The sequence below is a fragment of the Procambarus clarkii genome, chromosome 50 (assembly GCF_040958095.1).
Source record: "Procambarus clarkii isolate CNS0578487 chromosome 50, FALCON_Pclarkii_2.0, whole genome shotgun sequence".
Classification (NCBI taxonomy): Eukaryota; Metazoa; Arthropoda; class Malacostraca; order Decapoda; family Cambaridae; genus Procambarus; species Procambarus clarkii.
Window position 1 is genome coordinate 11,470,756 of NC_091199.1, and position 21,016 is coordinate 11,491,771.

Here is a 21,016-nt window from a genome sequence, read left to right on the forward strand (position 1 = left end):
TAATTGTGCTTAAAATATTTTAAAAGGAAATTTATTTACATTAAGACAAACAAGAATAATGAAAATAAATAAATAAATAAAAAATTTTCTGCAAGTGACACAAACACAAATTAATAAAAAGTTAAGCAATAAACTTTTAGTTGATATTGATTATTTAGTTGAAATAATTCAAAGGGTTTTTAGAACGGAGAGAATTTGTATTTATTTCTTATTTTTTGTTTACTGTACACAGTTTCGATAGTTTGAGTAGCTCTTCGAGGATGGCATGTACGCATGATGAGTCAGAATGCTGCTGGAGGCATTCATGCTGAGTGATTATGGGGCGGTGAGTAAGGAAGGTGACGAGACACAATCCTACACAATCTTGACACTGAGGGGTTGAGCGAGAGGAGCGTGAGTGGTGATGGTGAGGACGCTACTGGCGGCAGTGTACTCGAAGTCCTCAGCAGGAAGAGCTACGTCGTTGACAGTGACGCCCTGCGGGGCACTAGGGAAGCCGTAGATGTTGATGGTGTCAATGAAGAGCCCAGTCACCATATCCTCTCCATGCATGATACTCATTGTCAGCTCACTCTGAAAATTATAAAATAAAATCTATATAAATACCGTGTTAAAAAATTGGTATGTATAGGCGAAGTAAGACAAAGTCCAACACCAATACGAGGGACCTGATAGTCTAGGCAGATGTCTAGATAAGAATTAAGGATGGCTACTAGAATATTTCCAACATAAGGATCTTGTACAGCATAAAGTCATGCTCGAACTTTCCTGAAAACTTCCACTAGGGAGCTTTTCAGTAAAGTCGGTTTTCAGTCGTTTGGGAAAGGTAGTCAGGCGAAAAACCTGCAAGTATTACCCCCACTGACTGCTTCCTTCAGTGATCTTGAGATCACGAATCGCAATGAAATTTCATTTCTTAAGTGCTCTGGTAAGATCACTCCTAGTAACTCACTAGCAGTCGTAGAAGATAAGAATGCAGACAGTGCTGTTGGCACTGCCTTGTGGGTACACATTCCATGTACCATACCTCGCCTCACTAAACCCCTCATGTTTAGTGAGGCGTTGTATATCCATCCGATTGATTGATTGATTGATGAAGATTAAGCCACCCAAAAGGTGGCACGGGCATGAACAGCCCGTAAGTGGTGGCCCTTTTGAGCCATTACCAGTATCAATAAATGATACTGGAGATCTGTGGAGGTGCGACTGCACCCTGCGTGACGGGAGATGTCTCCCGTGGAATGTGTTAAGATTGATAAAGATTAAGCCGCCCAAAAGGTGGCACGGGCATGAATAGCCCGTAAGTGGTGGCCCATTACCAGTATCAATAAATGATACTGGAGATCTGTGGAGGCGCGACTGCACCCTGCGTGACGGGAGATGTCTCCCGGACCAAATGGTGTCCATCCCCTTAGAGAGAGAGAAGATTAAGCCACCCAAAAGGTGGCTTGGGCATGAATAGCCCATAAGTGGTGGCCCTTTTGAGCCATTTCCAGTATCAATAGATGATACTGGAGATCTGTGGAGGAGCGACTGCACCCTGCGTGACGGGTGATGTCTCCCGTGTCCATCCCCTTCCCCAGGCCATACATATATAGGCCTGCTTGCCTGTATGCCGCACCTCACCTGGTTATAATTCAACATGGACATATAAGCCAGCGACATGTCGTGTTCTCCTTCACCGTCGTCCCAGAAGATCTCGCCCGAGGCCGCCAGAGTCCCGTCCAGCGCCACCGTCAGCCCCAGCGGGTTTTGTCGACTATAACAAACACCAATCATACTTCAGGTAAGAAATATATACCTTAAGAAACATATATGTTGAATACAACTCAAATATACAGAGAATCCCAGTGTAAAACTGTCAAAAACTACATTTAAATTAAATAATTATTATCAGGACAGGTTCATATCTCATCATGGATACAGTAGCTAAAACAGGTAATGTATTTCCTAGTTTAGCTAAGTACTGTAGCCATAAGTTGTAGGTGGTGAGTGAACTATGGTGTTGAGGGCGGGCACCTTGTAGGGGAGGACGGTGCCTCCTGGCGGGGACATACCTCTCTACGGTGTTGAGGGCGGGCACCTGGTAGGGGAGGATGGTGCCTCCAGGAACATAGAGAGGGATCACCTCGAGAGGAGCATCAACTGTGAGCGTCGTGGGTCCCGTGGCCGTCGCCACACCAGTCACCAGGTCGTACCAGATCCCCTGTCAAGGTGGTCACTGTTAACACTCTGGTCACTCAGGATGACAGGTGGTCACTCAGAACACTAAGGATCATTTTGAGGTTGGAAATTCCCTATAATCCATCCTCAGGTTTGTGCTATACTTACATATCCATATATTGATGTCAGTTTCCGATCTTAACAATTTACCGAAAATAACATTATAATCTAGACCTTACATAACCTTAGGTAACGAACGACCTTACCTCGGGGAAGTAGACGTCCCTGGAGGTGGCGCCCTGGGTAAGGACCTTACCTCGGGGAAGTAGACGTCCCTGGAGGTGGCGCCCTGGGTAAGGACCTTACCTTAGGGAAGTAGACGTCCCTGGAGGTGGCGCCCTGGGTAAGGACCTTACCTTAGGCGAAGTAGACGTCCCTGGAGGTGGCGCCCTGGGTAAGGACCTTACCTTAGGCGAAGTAGACGTCCCTGGAAGTGGCGCCCTGGGTAAGGACCTTACCTTAGGGAAGTAGACGTCCCTGGAGGTGGCGCCCTGGGTAAGGACCTTACCTTAGGCGAAGTAGACGTCCCTGGAGGTGGCGCCCTGGGTAAGGACCTTACCTTAGGGAAGTAGACGTCCCTGGAGGTGGCGCCCTGGGTAAGGACCTTACCTTAGGGAAGTAGACGTCCCTGGAGGTGGCGCCCTGGGTAAGGACCTTACCTCGGGGAAGTAGACGTCCCTGGAGGTGGCGCCCTGGGTAAGGACCTTACCTTAGGGAAGTAGACGTCCCTGGAGGTGGCGCCCTGGGTAAGGACCTTACCTTAGGCGAAGTAGACGTCCCTGGAGGTGGCGCCCTGGGTAAGGACCTTACCTTAGGCGAAGTAGACGTCCCTGGAGGTGGCGCCCTGGGTAAGGACCTTACCTTAGGGAAGTAGACGTCCCTGGAGGTGGCGCCCTGGGTAAGGACCTTACCTTAGGCGAAGTAGACGTCCCTGGAGGTGGCGCCCTGGGTAAGGACCTTACCTTAGGGAAGTAGACGTCCCTGGAGGTGGCGCCCTGGGTAAGGACCTTACCTTAGGGAAGTAGACGTCCCTGGAGGTGGCGCCCTGGGTAAGGACCTTACCTCGGGGAAGTAGACGTCCCTGGAGGTGGCGCCCTGGGTAAGGACGGGGGCAATCATCAGACCGTCGCCCCACATAAACTGGTCGTCGACGTCTCGAGCCGCCAGGTCGCTGGGGAAGACGTTCAACAGCGGCCGAGCGACGGAGGCGCCGTTCATGTGAGCCTGTAACAGCATAGAACAACGCTGCAATACAGCAGTATAACAATATACTATTGATAGAACTTAGAACACCATTAGACTGCAACAAGATAATACGGTGTAGCACTTGAGAGAATGATTCAGACTGTGTGTTGGTTGGGGCTGTGTTGCTAGGGGCTGTATGTTGGTAGGGGCTGTGTGTTGGTTGGGGCTGTGTTGCTAGGGGCTGTATGTTGGTAGGGGCTGTATGTTGGTTGGGGCTGTGTTGCTAGGGGCTGTGTGTTGCTAGGGGCTGTATGTTGGTAGGGGCTGTATGTTGGTAGGGGCTGTGTGTTGGTAGGGGCTGTGTGTTGGTAGGGGCTGTGTGTTGGTTGGGGCTGTGTTGCTAGGGGCTGTGTGTTGCTAGGGGCTGTGTGTTGGTAGGGGCTGTATGTTGGTAGGGGCTGTATGTTGGTTGCATTTATTCAAACATTTAGACACAAACATTCCATGCTTGTTTATTCAGACAAAACATTTAAGAAACTCTGTGTAGTGGAGCAGAAACCTAAAATGTGTACTCGCCTATTTGTGCTTGCGGGGGTTGAGCTTTGGCTCTTTGGTCCCGCCTCTCAACTGTCGGTATTTATGATTGCCCCTGTCCTTACCCAGGGCGCCACCTCCATGTACATGTGTATATGAGGGGAAAATGTTAAGACCATCATGGTCCAGTTGGTAGTGCGTGTGCTTGAGGAGTCGAGGGGAACCAATTATTCCAGTAGTTGACGAGCTTGGGAAAGATCATTATTGTTATAGACAACCTTTTAGCACTTTAACATGGCTTGAACTCTTCAATCAATGTAAACTATATCACCATAATTAAGGAAAAGATGTACAGGTTTCGTAAATGCTTGATCAATCCTCGTCCCTCCCACATTGCCTCTATTGGCAGAGATTCTCTTGATTTGCCACTCCGTAAAAAAATGCAACTGTTTCAATCAACGCAAGTGACCTCTCGAGGCCGTTGTATAGAAACGTCAATATATTAGTGCCTTAATTCGTAATAATACATTGTACTTCATATGAATTGTCGATTCCATAAACAAATATGGCGTACTAAGGTGAGAGGACAGGTTGTGTACGTTTCTGGTTAGACGAAACAATTACATCTTACCACTTTTTACAGAGTGGCAAGTCAAGAGAACGGGCAGATCTCGGTAGATAAGGATGGATAGCTAATTAGAAGAAGAAATCACTAAGCCATTACGACTATGTAACCCTTTTGGAAGGGTCAGGCTAAGGATTTGGGATAAGACGGAGGGAAGGAATGATACCCAATCACTTGGACGGTCGGGGATTGAACCTGCATGAAGCGAGACTGTCGCTCTACCGTCCATTTCAAGTGCAAAGAGACGAGGACCTCCCACAACTGACCCTGTGGAAGAGGGAGTAGAGGTAGGGCAGGTACTGGTAGCGGATGTTGAGTGTGTAGCGAGAGATCTCCCCGACCTCCGGCCACATTGCTGGGTCCTGGTCCGCCGTCCCGTTGGTATTGTGGTTCCGGCTGGTGAGAACGACCAAATATATTAATCAGCTATGAACTTGATTGGCTAAGTTCCCTCTGTGATGGGTGTCAAGTTCATTAATTCAACTTTTGCTAAGGTTTACAACTTTAGTTGTTGTTGTTTTAGATTTAGCTACTCAGAACGAAGTGTCCATGTAGCACGGTCTATGGTGAGCCCGTATAGAACTTTAGATTGTTGAGGTCTTAAGTACATCTCCTGAAGGGATAGGAGTTAATTGCATCTATCCGCCTAGAACTCGCCTGATGCGGTAGGAGGAACCTAATTCCATCCATGACTCACCTAAAGGGATAGAAGGAGCCCAGTTCCATCCATCTGGCACACAGCTCCATGTCAGGCTCATCGAAGAAGCCACAGATGTCAGCTCCCACCATCGGCACCCCAAACATGTTGAATTCTAACACGCCTAAAGGTAAAAAAAAACAAAGCATGAGGAATTTTTTTAAGTCATCAAATCTCCTAGACCTAGGGTAGAGAGAGATCAGTAGCCACTGTCAGCCACAGCAAGCCACTATTAGCTAATATCAACCACTGTCAGCCACCGTGAACCACCATCAGAAACGCGTCAACTCACCAATAACAGACATGCGCATTTGCGTCCAGTCAGCGGAGTTATCACCTAGCCAGTGGAAGGCGTACTGGCCGGAGCCCGGAAAGGTGGAGCGGGAAAGTATAACTGGGCGCCTGTCCGGGAACACTTCCTCCAGGCCTCTGTGGGGGGTCAGAACAAGGGGCCAGATTCATGAAAGAACTTACTCAAGTACTTACGAACGTGTACATCTTTCCTCAATCTTTGACGGCTTTAGTTACATTTATTAAACAGTTTCCAAGAATGAAAACTTTCCATTCCTCTGTTGTTTTTGTTATAAACAGCCTCCTGGTGCTTCGGAGCTCATTAACTGTAATAATTTTAAACAAAACTGCCAAAGATTGAGAAAAGATGTACAGGTTCGTAAGTGTTTACATAAGTGCTTTCGTGAATCTGGCCCAAGGAGCGTATTTCCCAAAGGAAAAAAACATGCATGAATAACGATTAATCTATGTTGTATTAACATTAAATCAACGTTTAATCAGTGTTTAGGATTGTGGCATTCACGAGCTATGGAAATGTTTAGGGTCTTACCTGTAGGTGGCGACAGTCTCTGACCAGCCATAGAGGGAATGGACGTTGTAATGCATGTAGGTGGTGTTTCCGTCTGTCTGGGCGGCGGACATACACAGGGTGTGTTCGCTGCCCACCAAAAATATACATTTTGTTGTGAAAGCCGAACATTTCTATTTATTACACATCAAAATCACATCATATGGGACAAATAGATATCATAAATACATTTGAAAACACATAAATAAAAGGTAAAATAATCAGTTGTCAGCCTTCAGGGGTCCTTAGAGATCACTAACAGGCCAATGGGGGCCTCAGAGATCACTAAAAGTTCATTAAGCACTCAGAGATCACTAACAGGTCAGCGAGCCCTCAGAGATCCGTAAATTGTTAGTGCAGGGCCCAAAGAGATTATTATAGGCCTTTACCTGTACACCTGAATCTCCCTGAACCACCTGTACATAACAAGTTGAAGGACCTGTGCTGATTACTTCACTTTGTTATCCTCTCAGCTTACAGATCACCAAGAGACAACTTTATCCTCACTTCAGTAGACTCGTGGCTTCTCCCTGATTAATTAGGCGTCTCAGTTTGCCAGTCAGCAACATGGCTCCCAACAGAATCCCATTGGCTTCTCGAAGATCTTGAGTCATCTATAGGTAGAAGTAGTCAAGCATCTTGCAGAGGCCTGGCGTCCTATAGGAGGACCCGTGGTACCTCGCTGATCAGCTACAGGTCCTCTGGATACTTGCTGATCTCTAGTGAGTGCTTGGGTCATAATTTATCAAGCACTTAACTATTTACTTACGAAACCTCTATATCGTTCCATACATGCGGTGGCTTAATCTGTCTTTATTAATCAGTTTACGAGCTTCGAAACGCTGCGAAGTATTTTCGGTCGAAGCTTATTGTCGTGGACAACCTCGTCGCACTTCATAGCTCATAAACTGCTTAATAAATACAAACTAATTTGCCATGATTGTTGAGTAAAGGTGTATAGGTTTCGTAAGTGGACACTCAACTACTTAGTGAATCATGGTGTCCAGCAGGTACGAGCTGAAGTATTACTGATCACCTACAAACTTCCTGGCTCCTTACCTTAGTCTCTTGCTCAGGTTTTCTCCTGTGCGGGTCATCACGGTGGGGTAGGGTGGAGAGTCCCACTTGTTGTCCGGACACTTGAGGCTCCAGTCCGGCTGGTCGGGTGGCCAGTTCTCTGGTTTGTCCAGGTTGGTGCCGAAGTTGGCCGGCTCGTTCATGTCGATCCAGAGGGTGTCGAAATCGAGCAACTGCGAGGGGAGGTATATAACATTTATAAAATAGAATGGAATGCTCGGCATTTTAGATCTATTAATACAGGTGTATTTAGTACTTGAGGAGGATAAATCCTGCGCTATTGTCGTAAAAACTTGAAATAGTGTGAATTATTGCATTTCAGGTGACAGAAATTAGGACAGGAGAACTTGCAGATTGTAGGACAAGATAATGTATATTTAACATTGTAAATTAGCCAAACATATTTCACAAGCTCTTAGTAACCTCGTGGAAGATCTTCAGTTCGTTGATCCACCAGGCTTGAGTCTCTGGCTTTAGGAAGTCGGGAAAGACTGTCTTGTTAGCGGGCCAGACGTAGCCGACCATGTAGTCGTCAGTGCCGGGCTCCTGGTCGTCCGGCACCAGGCTGGGGTCAGACCACTTGATGAACACGTCCGACTCCTTCCCTCTGGCCGCCGGCGGGTAGTTGTCGAAGTCGATCACCAACGCCGGGTCCTGCAGGAAGCAGCCCAAGTTGGTATTCAGAGCACTGAGAAAATTTTGTATGGAGGGTGATAACATAAAACATGAACTCTTGGTGCTGTGAGGAGTTTTATACATGTATAGCACCTGTATGTTGTAAGCAATGGGTGATGACCCCATGCATGTATTGTAAGGAGAAGGGGTGACTCCTTTATGTTGTATGATAGGTCTGCCTCCCTTGTGTTGCAAAGAGAGCTGATCCTTGGCCTTGAAAGACATATTAACAACCAATCCCTAACAAACGCAATGTACACTCAAGAAAAGGAAGTCCCAATCAAACGCAAGATACAATCAACTCATTAACTCTCCAAGCTAAAAGTGACGTGTTTATGAGGACGATATAAATCACAAAGAATAGTTGTAAATAATGAGAATAACGACAAACACCACATAACTCTGCGCCACGTACCACAAGGAGCGTGAGTTTAAGGCCATCGTTGTGCAGCTCTTGGATGAGTTCGGGAAAATCGCTCCAGTTGATCGGGTCCAATGTGAAGTCCCTCTTCTCATCCGTGTAGTTGATGTCAACGGTCTGGATGTCCTGTCACCACAACAACGTCTGCATTAGTAACGTAGCCTTGCAAGTCGCATCGTAAACAGGAAGGTTCTCTTACGGATTTTATAACCTACTTAACCTAACCTAACTTAATCTTACCCAATCTAACATAATCTAACTTAACCTGATCTAACCTAACCTACCCAAACCTAACTCAATCCAAACCAGCCTTACCCAACCCAACCGAGACTAACACAGCCTAACCTAAGCAAATATATTCTATCCTAACTTTATATACGGTTTTCACAATCAGAAAACACGTTTTGGTCGAATTTCCCTGGGGCTATTCCCATGATCCACCTGGGAAGGGGGGGGGGGGGTATTCGCATGACCCACATGGGTATATGTATGCCCGTAACTCACCTGGGGGATGCCCATGGCCTTCATCCTCTCCCTGACGGCGCGGACATAGTCGGTAGAGTTGTATCCCCAGCGGGAGAGTTGGAACCCGAGGTACCAGTATGGAGGGAAGGCTGGATTGCCAACCATCTGGCGACAAACGATAATTATTCAAGCCACGACGACATCATTATACAATTAGTAAACATTAAATGCACGGTTAGAACCCATTAGAATATATTGCGCTTATTCTAGGGTTAAAGATCATGGAGTTATAACTAAGTGGAATATTATAATTTTCTGTTTTGCAGATTGGAAGATAAAACAGAGATAACTGAGAAAGTTTTTAAACTACTTAATTATCTTAAGATCATACATGAGATCCTCTCCTTCACGACGCCAGCAATCCCAGGGACATTGCAGGTGTTACGAGGGAGAGAAAAGGGGACACGTAAGAAAGAGAGAGAGAGAGAGTGGAGGGAAGGAGGTGTGAGGGAGAAAGCGGTGTGGTGGGGGGGCGGTGATACTGACGGAGGTATACTGCGTGATCAGGTCCTCCGGCAGGGGGCCCAGGAACATGTGCAGGTCGATGATGCCTCCGATGGTCCTCAATGTGAGCGCCGGCGTCCCATCCTCCAGCAGGAAGGTCGAGTACTCTGGAGGGCGACACGGCAGGTATTCTAGTTAGTACCTCGTCGTTATCAAGCCCCCTGGGACCAGATTCACAAAGCAGTTACGCAAGTACTTACGAACCTGTACATCTTTCCTCAATCTTTGACGGCTTTGGTTATATTTATTAAACAGTTTACAAGCATGAAAACTTCCCAATCAACTGTTGTTATTGTTATAAACAGCCTCCTGGTGCTTCGGAGCTCATTAACTGTTTAATAATTGTAAACAAAGCCGCCAAAGATTGAGAAAAGCTGTACAGGTTCGTAAGTGCTTGCTTAACTGCTTCGTGAATTTGATCCCAGGGATCGAGTCCCGGACTGGCTGTAAGATCTATGTTGTGGCTGTTTGCTAGCACAGGATTACTTTATCGTTAATATCACAATCAGACTAAAGTTATTTAGTTGGCCTGAACTTTTCCAGGAATTTAATATCAATTTGAGGATGATGTTAGAGCATTGTCAAAGCAATTAGTCCACTACGGGCTCACCATAGCCCGTGCTACTTGGAACTATTCGTTCCAAGTAGCGAATCTTAAACAACAACAACAACGTCAAAGCAAGATTCATATGAGCTGACCCTCAGAGGAGCGCAGCGTAGTAGAACATTGTACAAGATGTACACACTTTAAGGTCATGTGTGTGAACTAATGAAATTGTAATAATCTCTGGGCCCTTTACAAAGGCAATAGTACAAAAGGTGGATTGTTTTTATACAAAAGTCCATAATCTGCACACTCCATCCATAATAGCTATATGTACTCTATTCTTTTTTTTGGGATAACATTACATGCCATCCATGATAGCTATATGTACTCTATTCCTTTTTTGGGGATAACATTACATGTCCATAGCATCTGTACTCACCCATGGCCCCAGTAGCACATGTACACTCACCCATGGCCCCAGTAGCACATGTACACTCACCCATGGCCCCAGTAGCACATGTACACCCACCCATGGTCCCAGTAGCACATGTACACTCACCCATGGCCCCAGTAGCACATGTACACCCACCCATGGCCCCAGTAGCACATGTACACTCACCCATGGTCCCAGTAACACATGTACACTCACCCATGACCCCAGTAACACATGTGCACTCACCCATGGTCCCAGTAACACATGTACACTCACCCATGGCCCCAGTAACACATGTACACTCACCCATGGCCCCAGTAACACATGTACACTCACCCATGGCCCCAGTAACACATGTACACTCACCCATGGCCCCAGTAACACATGTACACTCACCCATGGTCCCAGTAACACATGTACACTCACCCATGGCCCCAGTAACACATGTACACTCACCCATGGCCCCAGTAACACATGTACACTCACCCATGGTCCCAGTAACACATGTACACTCACCCATGGCCCCAGTAGCACATGTACACTCACCCATGGTCCCCAGTAGCACATGTACACTTACCCATGACTCCAGTCCAGTAGCACATGTACACTCACCCATGGCCCCAGTAACACATGTACACTCACCCATGGTCCCAGTAACACATGTACACTCACCCATGGCCCCAGTAGCACATGTACACTCACCCATGGTCCCCAGTAGCACATGTACACTTAACCATGACTCCAGTCCAGTAGCACATGTACACTCACCCATGGTCCCAGTAACACATGTACACTCACCCATGGTCCCAGTAGCACATGTACACTCACCCATGGCCCCAGTAGCACATGAACACTCACCCATGGTCCCAGTAGCACATGTACACTCACCCATGGCCCCAGTAGCACATGTACTCACCCATGGCCCCAGTAGCACATGTACACTCACCCATGGCCCCAGTAGCACATGTACACTCACCCATGGCCCCAGTAGCACATGTACACTCACCCATGGTCCCAGTAACACATGTACACTCACCCATGGTCCCAGTAACACATGTACACTCACCCATCGCCCCAGTAGCACATGTACACTCACCCATGGTCCCCAGTAGCACATGTACACTCACCCATGGTCCCAGTAGCACATGTACACTCACCCATGGCCCCAGTAGCACATGTACACTCACCCATGGTCCCCAGTAGCACATGTACACTCACCCATGGTCCCAGTAGCACATGTACCATCACCCATGGTCCCCAGTAGCACATGTACACTCACCCATGGTCCCCAGAAGCACATGTACACTCACCCATGGTCCCAGTAACACATGTACACTCACCCATGGCCCCAGTAACACATGTACACTCACCCATGGTCCCCAGTAGCACATGTACACTCACCCATGGCCCCAGTAGCACATGTACACTCACCCATGGTCCCAGTAACACATGTACACTCACCCATGGTCCCCAGTAACACATGTACACTCACCCATGGCCCCAGTAACACATGTACACTCACCCATGGCCCCAGTAGCACATGTACACTCACCCATGGCCCCAGTAGCACATGTACACTCACCCATGGTCCCAGTAACACATGTACACTCACCCATGGTCCCCAGTAACACATGTACACTCACCCATGGCCCCAGTAACACATGTACACTCACCCATGGTCCCCAGTAGCACATGTACACTCACCCATGGTCCCAGTAACACATGTACACTCACCCATGGTCCCAGTAGCACATGTACACTCACCCATGGTCCCAGTAACACATGTACACTCACCCATGGTCCCCAGTAACACATGTACACTCACCCATGGCCCCAGTAACACATGTACACTCACCCATGGTCCCAGTAGCACATGTACACTCACCCTTGGTCCCAGTAACACATGTACTCACCCATGGCCCCAGTAACACATGTACACTCACCCATGGCCCCAGTAGCACATGTACACTCACCCATGGTCCCCAGTAACACATGTACACTCACCCATGGCCCCAGTAGCACATGTACACTCACCCATGGCCCCAGTAGCACATGTACACTCACCCATGGTCCCCAGTAACACATGTACACTCACCCATGGCCCCAGTAGCACATGTACACTCACCCATGGCCCCAGTAGCACATGTACACTCACCCATGGTCCCCAGTAACACATGTACACTCACCCATGGCCCCAGTAGCACATGTACACTCACCCTTGGTCCCAGTAACACATGTACTCACCCATGGCCCCAGTAACACATGTACACTCACCCATGGCCCCAGTAGCACATGTACACTCACCCATGGTCCCCAGTAACACATGTACACTCACCCATGGCCCCAGTAGCACATGTACACTCACCCATGGCCCCAGTAGCACATGTACACTCACCCATGGTCCCCAGTAACACATGTACACTCACCCATGGCCCCAGTAGCACATGTACACTCACCCATGGCCCCAGTAGCACATGTACACTCACCCATGGTCCCCAGTAACACATGTACACTCACCCATGGCCCCAGTAGCACATGTACACTCACCCATGGCCCCAGTAGCACATGTACACTCACCCATGGTCCCAGTAGCACATGTACACTCACCCATGGCGTTAGAGTTGTAGAGAAGGACGGAGTGAGAGTTACCCTCGTCGTCCTCCATCACCATGTAGTATGGGTGGTGACCGTACTCGTTGGTGGGTTCCTGGGGGAGACGGGTACTGTAAGGCAAGGGCAGGGAGAGGCAAGGACAGGCAAGGAGAGACAGGGAGAGGCAAGGAGAGGCAAGGACAGGCAGGGACAGGCAGGTAGAGACAGGGAGAGGCAAGGACAGGCAGGGAGAGGCAAGGACAGGCAGGGAGAGGCAAGGACAGGCAAAGAGAGACAGGGAGAGGCAAGGGCAGGAACAGGCAAGTAGGGACAGGGAGAGACAAGGAGAGTCAAGAACAGGGAAAGGCAAGGAGAGTCAGGGAGAGTATTAGAGAGACATGTAGAGTAAGAGAGAAACATGGAGGGTTAAGGAGAACCAGTAAATGCAAGGAAGAGACAAAAGAATATGGGAGAAGGAAGAAAACAGAGATACACAGTCGGCAGGAAGAAACAGAGGCAAACTGAACATAGAAACCCCAGGAATGTGAACGAATTTAAGAACGGCGAGGAAGTCAAAGTGCAAAGACAGCAAGGAGAGTTAAAAGATGGAGTAAAGAGGGAGGAGAGTAAGAAGCAGTGTACAAGAAACGACAGTGTGCACAAGAACTCCCAAAGAGTACGCAAACATCACGGGAACAACAGAGCATCGCACTGTGTTTACAGACGGATCTCCCACCCAACATTCCTACCGTGGCTATTGGATGGTCTCTGGCGAAGATGGGGAAGGTGGAGCGGGGCTCGAACGTGTGTCTGAAGGAGAGGTGGGTGTTCTCGCCGAAGCCGTACAGGTAAGTGGAGGCGAGGGAGGTGTGCAGCTGCAGGAACTGATCCTCGAAAGTCAGGGGCCCCAACGAGCGGAACCTGGAACCACAGTCACCAAGACAGTCATTTCGAAGTAAAGAATGCGGAGGCCAAAATGAAGCATTGTCAGCGGTATGGATAGTGAATGTAATGATGATGATGATGATGATGAGTGACAGTGACGGCGTGTGCGTGGGAGGGACGACTTACACAATGTTGTTGTTGGACTTTCTGCTGACAACGAAGTCGAAAGGTTCGCCTTCCCCGCTGACGCTGACGGTGTAGAGGGCGCCGGCGTCTGCGGCGTCAGGAAGACTCAGAGGCACCGGCACCTCGTAGCGCTCCGCGTCTGCGTCGTAGATCTGTCGGGGAGGAACAACTGTGGTAGACAAGAGCGGCTACGACAGCAACGTATTGGTGACAACCTCTGTAGTAGAGACTAGTAATTACCTGCACAAATCAGGGGTCACTGAGCTCACCTTGACCTGGAGGTGGTAATCTTCGTGCTGGATGACCTCAAACACCAGGTTGGTCACGTCGTCTCCGAACATCGTCACTGTGTCGTCCGCCTTCTTCAGGTTAACCTGTAATATTAATATTAACTTGTAATATTAACCAGTTACGCAAAGTCACCGACACAGGCCGCTTCCTTCCCCAAGATGACCTCCTTCAGGCAAGATTATGTAATTGAACATAATAACTTTGGGAAGTTTGGTATAATTCCAACAATAAATAATTATAGATTACTTGCCTTTTTTGTTAGCAGGGATAATCCTGCGCGGGCCCTAAGCCTCTGGCTGGCCCACGAAGTGTTGCTTGTTTCTGTTTTACTTAGGCGGAGTATGAGTATTTATGACTCGTATGGTCGCTTCAGTAAGATTTTGTCCCATGAGTTTAACAACTGCTTCTGCTCTGTTGAATCTAAGTTGAAATCTTAATGGGTTTGTAACTGTGCACTGTGTTAGATAATGTTCCAGTGGTCTGTCGGGCATTTCTCCACAGTTCTGACATATCCTCTCATCTTCCGGAACCTGTAAGCCTATTTCCCATGCACATGGGTATCCAAGCCTGATGCGATGTAAGTGCACTTCTGTTGTTCTACTGCTCCCTTTCATCAAACTAAGTGGTTCGTAGTTGGTTGAATTCTTGTACCAACCCGCAGATCCTGATGTTGCAACTGCTGTGTTGTGGTCACTGTACATCTTTTGCATTGCTCTGTTTCTAATTACGATTGCTTGACGATAAGGTAAGGTAATTATCAATATAAATAATTGTTTGAAGGATGATTAAATACTTTTGGAGTATTGACTGTCATAAATTGATCACTCAATTGCAACATAAAAGGTATTGTTCGATAAGTATTGATTAACTGTAAATAAGAATGTATTATTTATAAAAGATAGACATCTTATAGAGCCACATTATGAGTGATGGATAGACGCATGTCACATCAAAGTTGATGGTTAGACGGAAATAATCAGCATTTATATTCACGACTTAAGGATAGATGGATGACTGAGTGTGATAGTTACCTTGAAGCCTCTGGTGGTGACCTCTGGCGGGCCCTGGACGACGTAGCCACCAACGGCGTTGTCCACTACATGGCAGACTCCGTCCGTCCACTCACACGCTGAGTACTTCCCGCACTCCTCCTCTGACACCACCTCCTGTCCCTCTGACAACACACAAGAACTTTAAGAGCTAAGTACTTCCTACACTGTTCCTCTGATACCATCTCCTGTCTCTCTGACACCACATCCTGTCCCTCTGACACCACCTCCTGTCCCTCTGACACCACCTCCTGTCCCTCTGACAACACCTCCTGTCCCTCTGACATCACTTCTTGTCCCACTGACACCACCTCCTGTCCCTCTGACACCACCTCCTGTCCCTCTGACAACACCTCCTGTCCCTCTGACACCACCTCCTGTCCCTCTGACACCACCTCCTGTCCCTCTGACACCACCTCCTGTCCCTCTGACACCACCTCCTGTCCCTCTGACACCACCTCCTGTCCCTCTGACACCACCTCCTGTCCCTCTGACACCACCTCCTGCCCCGCTGACACCACCTCCTGTCCCTCTAACAACAAGATCATTAACAGTTGAGTACTTCCCGCACTGCTCCTCTGACACCACCTCCTGTCCCTCTGACACCATCTCCTGTCCCTCTGACACCACCTCCTGTCCCTCTGACAACACCTCCTGTCCCTCTGACACCACCTCCTGCCCCGCTGACACCACCTCCTGTCCCTCTGACACCACCTCCTGTCCCTCTGACACCACCTCCTGTCCCTCTGACACCACCTCCTGTCCCTCTGACAACACCTCCTGTCCCTCTGACATCACTTCTTGTCCCACTGACACCACCTCCTGTCCCTCTGACATCACGTCTTGTCCCACTGACACCACCTCCTGTCCCTCTGACATCACTTCTTGTCCCACTGACACCACCTCCTGTCCCTCTGGCATCACTTCTTGTCCCACTGACACCACCTCCTGTCCCTCTGACATCACTTCTTGTCCCACTGACACCACCTCCTGTCCCTCTGACACCACCTCCTGTCCCTCTGACATCACTTCTTGTCCCACTGACACCACCTTCTGTCCCTCTGACACCACTTCCTGCCCCCTCTGACAACACACCCCACAAGATCATCATACATTTTACATCAAAAATCAACTATCTTTCTTCCTTTATATTATTTTGCCCCCTAGCTAAACTATGTGTTTGACTGCAGAGTTCCTGGTACACCCACCTGGAAAAGGACATTCTATTGCCTGAAGATTGGCGTCTTGAGCGAGGGAGACAGCGCAAGTGGCGGCCGTAGCCACCACCAGCAACACTCTGCCCCAGAAACTCATCCTTCTGGAGGAGTGAGGCACCGACTGCTGCAGCTGCCCGATTACCGAAGCTTATATACCTCCCCCCCCCCCCCCAATGCCCGCCCGGGTCATGGAGGAAGTAGCCGCTGGAGGTGTTATTGTCGCGTCAGATGGTGAGTAATGTTGTGTTCATGTCTGTATTTCCTACCTATTCCTCCTCTCCTCCAGTGCTATGATATCCAGCTACCTCAGTGTTTCCTTGTGGCTCAGGTCCCCCAGCTCAGGAACTAGGCTTGTAGCATATCGTTGGACCTTTTCTAGTATTGTTTACCTTTCCATTTCGGAGTTGTATATTTAAGATTGAGTGCCATATAGGTTCCATATAGCTAGAGAGGTAACCAGTGGAGTGCCGCAGGGGCTGTACTGCGGCACTCCAATGATGTAACTAATGATGTAACCAGTGGAGTGCCGCAGGGGCTGTACTAGCAGCCAGAGAGGCAACCAGCTGTGTTTTGCAGACTGGTCTTGGGGCTGAGGGAATTATCTTGGGGTGAGAGACTGGTCTTGGGGCTCAGAAAAATGTCTTGGGGTTGAGAGACAGGTCTTGAAGCTCAGAGACATGTCTTGGGGCTGAGAGACTGGCCTTGGGGTTCAGAGACATGTCTTGGGGCTGAGAGACAGGTCTTGGGGCTCAGAAAAATGTCTTGGGGCTGAGAGACAGGTCTTGGGGCTCAGAAAAATGTCTTGGGGCTGAGAGACTGGCCTTGGGGCTGAATGATTGGCCTTATGAGCTGAGAATTTGGTCTTGGAGATTCGAAAGATGAACAACGAGCATAAGATGAAGACTGTAAACCTCACAGTAAAAATAAAAGAAACATGATCATTACTAATAGAATACTCAGGATAATTGACAAGGTGGACAAGCAATAATTAGTTTACATTATTAATACAAGAACGAGGGAATACGATAGCTAATTAATTACCGAAAATGAGATAATATATGGACATCAGGAATTCCATCTGCGTCAGAGAAAATAAGAAATGGAATGAACTAGGGAATGAAGTGCTTGATACCGAGCAATAAGCAGATATGAACAAACCTGAATGATGTAGGGAAAATGAACACTTCCCTCTCTTTCACCACTATGCAGGTCAGCGTTCAATTCCCGACCATCCAAGTGGTTGGGCACCATTCCTTTTTCCCGTCCCATCCCAAATCCTTGTCCTGATCCCTTTCAAGCTCTATAGTCGTAATGGCTTGGCGCTTGATCCCTCTGATAATTCCCTCCCTCACCACCTTCCCTATACAAGACTGGGTCTGACCGCCGCAGCTCAACCCCCTTCCCCCCAACACCAGTAAAAACAGATGAGCACCAGCCTGCGCTAGTGCTCCCTGCCCTTGGACTTGAAGCACAGGTGTGTCAATTCCCACCCGCGACCTCCACCATGGTTTCTCGCACGTTCACATGTCCACCCTTCCCTGTCTGGTAATACAGCTGGTAATTCCCCACCATAAGGGAAGGTAGAAAGGGGAGAGAGAGAGAGAAAGAGTAGAGAAAGTTGCGGATGGCAAGACAGAGAAGTAAGATGCCAGTAATATAGCCATTATTCAAGAAGCCAGTACACACGAGCACTGAGAATATTTTCCACGCACTCCCAACGACGCTCAGACAACCACACTTCCCCTCCATTCATAATGCTTTCAATAATTCACTCAAAGACTGTAAACAATACATTAGAATTAAAGGAACTACAGAAGGCCTATTGGCCCAGAACAGGCAACTCTTATTTGTATCCACCCAAACTCATTTGTATATACAATATGTCTAACCGACGTTTGAAACACTCCCGCGATCCCACATCCATTATATTACCCGGTGTTTACAGGCTAAGATGCTGTGAAACAGCGATCCCCAAGTGCAGGCGATGAGTCACAATAACGCGGCTGAAGAATGTTGACTAGACAACACACTAGAGGGTGAAGGGTTGACGACGTTTCGATCCGTCCTGGACAATCCTCAATCGACTTGAGAATGGTCCAGGACGGACCGAAACGTCAGCGATCCCCAAGATAGTCGTAATTAATCATTCTAAATATAAGACTAAGTTGCTCCAAATGAACAAAATAATGAGTTGTTGTTGAGTCTCTTAGTATGAATCTTAAAGCAAACTAAAATCAATTTTTTTTAGTTCATAAATGTTCCACAAGAAAATAATGTTTTATACGAATGGATGAAAGGGTATGATAAAGGGAATATAAATAAGATGGAAAATATATCAACACAAAATGGAACGCGATACAATAGATAACAATTGGGTAGGTTTAGATTCAGGGAAGATTTGGGTAAATACTGGTTTGAAAATGGTTGTTTTTTTGTGGAATAAAATATCCGGTAATATAAAGGATGCGGGTAAAGGATGTAACATAAACACTACTGTTTCTAGCGCAGGTTAGACGTATATATAACTAAAAGGAGCACCCAGCTGTGCCCGAGTTTCTCTCCGCCTTCCTTTCTCTTCCTCACTCTTCTTTATCTTATATCTCTTTCATTATCCCTCCCCCTTCACATTCCCCCCCTCGCCCCCTTTCCTCTCTCTCACCTGTGCCCCTCTCTTCAAAATTCCCCTCATATTATAATTTAGATAAAGGGGGCCTTAGTAGTTATAGCCAAACCAAAGACGGTTGGATATAATTACTCTATTGGCATTATTTTTGACCATTTATGTGGTCTAATTCAGAGCACAGACAGAGCACTGAGCTTGCCAAATATTCTCCCAAAGTTTCATATTACTTGAAGTAATAGCAATATTTTATATGTGAAGGTAATTATTCATTTATTTCTCAGTGATATAATATTTATGATAACTTACAACTGGTCTGAATTCCATCCCTACATATCTATAAAAGGAAGATGTCTTTCAGTTTGCCTGTCCGAGGATGGAGGTTAGACATTTGGGGCTTGTCTTGTCCTTTTGAGGCTAGGTGGTGGTGATAGGAGTTATAAGATACGAGCTAGATGGTGTTGAGATTGCGAAGTCGGATTACGAAAGGGATCTGGGAGTTATGATTAGTAAGAATTTAAAATCAAAAGATCAATACATAAATGTTCGAAATTAAGGCAAACAAGACACTGGGATTTATTTCTTGAAGCGTTAGTAATAAAACGCCTGGTCCACAGAGAGTAGTGTTCCATCTATTATTATTGTTTCATCCTTTTTGTCTTTGATTTTTCAATAAAAGAATGATGGGTTGACCTGAGCACCACTGGGTACCATATGTTACATGTACTGGTGTACAGATTCTTGAGCCTATTGGACTCTTATCAAATCTACATTTGAAACTGTGTATGGAGTCAGCCTCCACCACATCACTGCATAATGCATTCAATTTGTTAACTATGCTAACACTGAAATTAATTCTTTCTAATGTCTGCGGCTCATTTGTGTACTAAGTTTCAACCTATGTCCCCTTGTTCGTGTTCCACCCGTGCTAAATAATTTTTCTTTGTCCACCCTGTTAATTCCTCAGAAAATTTTGTTGTTGTGATCATGTCTTTCCTTACTCTTCTGTCTTCCATGGACGTGAGGTTTATCTTCCGTAGCCTTTCCTCGAAGCTCATACCTCAGTTCTGGGACTAGTCTGGTGGCATATCTCTGAATCTTCTCTAACTTTGTATTGTGTTATCTAGGTATGGACTCAAGGCTGTTCATGGGATACCTAATGACCGGATCTACCCCCCTAAACACAGCAATATTTAAGTGATGGACTACCAAAACGTTTGCACCATGGAGGTCGACCCGGATCCACCTATGGTTGTCCTTCCTCTCTTGTTCACTATTTAGGTGGCTTAAAATGATAAAATTCTAGAGATTCTGATAGCCACCATTTCTCTCCACCGATTTTATTGGGTCGCCATTAGAACCGACCCCCCTTCCCCTTCCCTGTTAGTGGAAGCAATGGGGAGTTGACTTTGGACCTGTGATGTTTCTGCGCCCCCTCCGCCCCCTCCGTCCCCTCCTCCTGCAAGGTTGTGAGTGACTAGCCCCAAGCATCTAATCTCCAACCTGGGGTAAACAGATATTCTCTCGTATAGATTTAGTTATATTCTGATCCCTTGATTGTTTCAAACATAGGTTAGACATATATATATGAATGAGATTGGGTGGTTATAAATAGGAGCTGCCTCGTATAGGCCAATTGACCTTCTGCAGTTACTTTCATTCTTATAGTCTTATATAACGTTTTGGTATTTCTCCTGTGGTTTCCAATCGCACCTCTATATACGTAGATCTGAAGCTGTACGTCTCAACGTAGTTTCCCAGGAGATAAGATAAATACATATAGAAACAAATTATGTTTTCTCGTGTCTTGATGAGGTCGCCCCATTTTATTTTTCACGCCACAGCTCCTGAGTAAACAGCCTATCATCTCC

General features: G+C 47.2%; 1 protein-coding gene across 1 annotated transcript; it reads right to left on the minus strand.

Annotated features, from left to right (window-relative positions):
- Positions 1-15: 15 nt before the first annotated feature.
- On the minus strand, positions 16-16,666 carry LOC123772770 (sucrase-isomaltase, intestinal-like). The gene is made up of 19 exons (XM_069303559.1): positions 16,517-16,666; positions 15,291-15,433; positions 14,238-14,342; positions 13,969-14,120; positions 13,647-13,818; positions 12,913-13,012; positions 9,308-9,432; positions 8,801-8,926; positions 8,291-8,422; positions 7,624-7,854; positions 7,183-7,373; positions 6,106-6,213; positions 5,557-5,693; positions 5,265-5,388; positions 4,834-4,963; positions 3,286-3,447; positions 2,058-2,206; positions 1,627-1,759; positions 16-573 (listed from the first exon to the last, which is right to left on the minus strand). The coding sequence occupies exons 1-19, from the start codon at positions 16,620-16,622 to the stop codon at positions 355-357; spliced, it is 2,745 nt and encodes a 914-aa protein (XP_069159660.1). The 5' UTR covers positions 16,623-16,666; the 3' UTR covers positions 16-354.
- Positions 16,667-21,016: the final 4,350 nt, after the last annotated feature.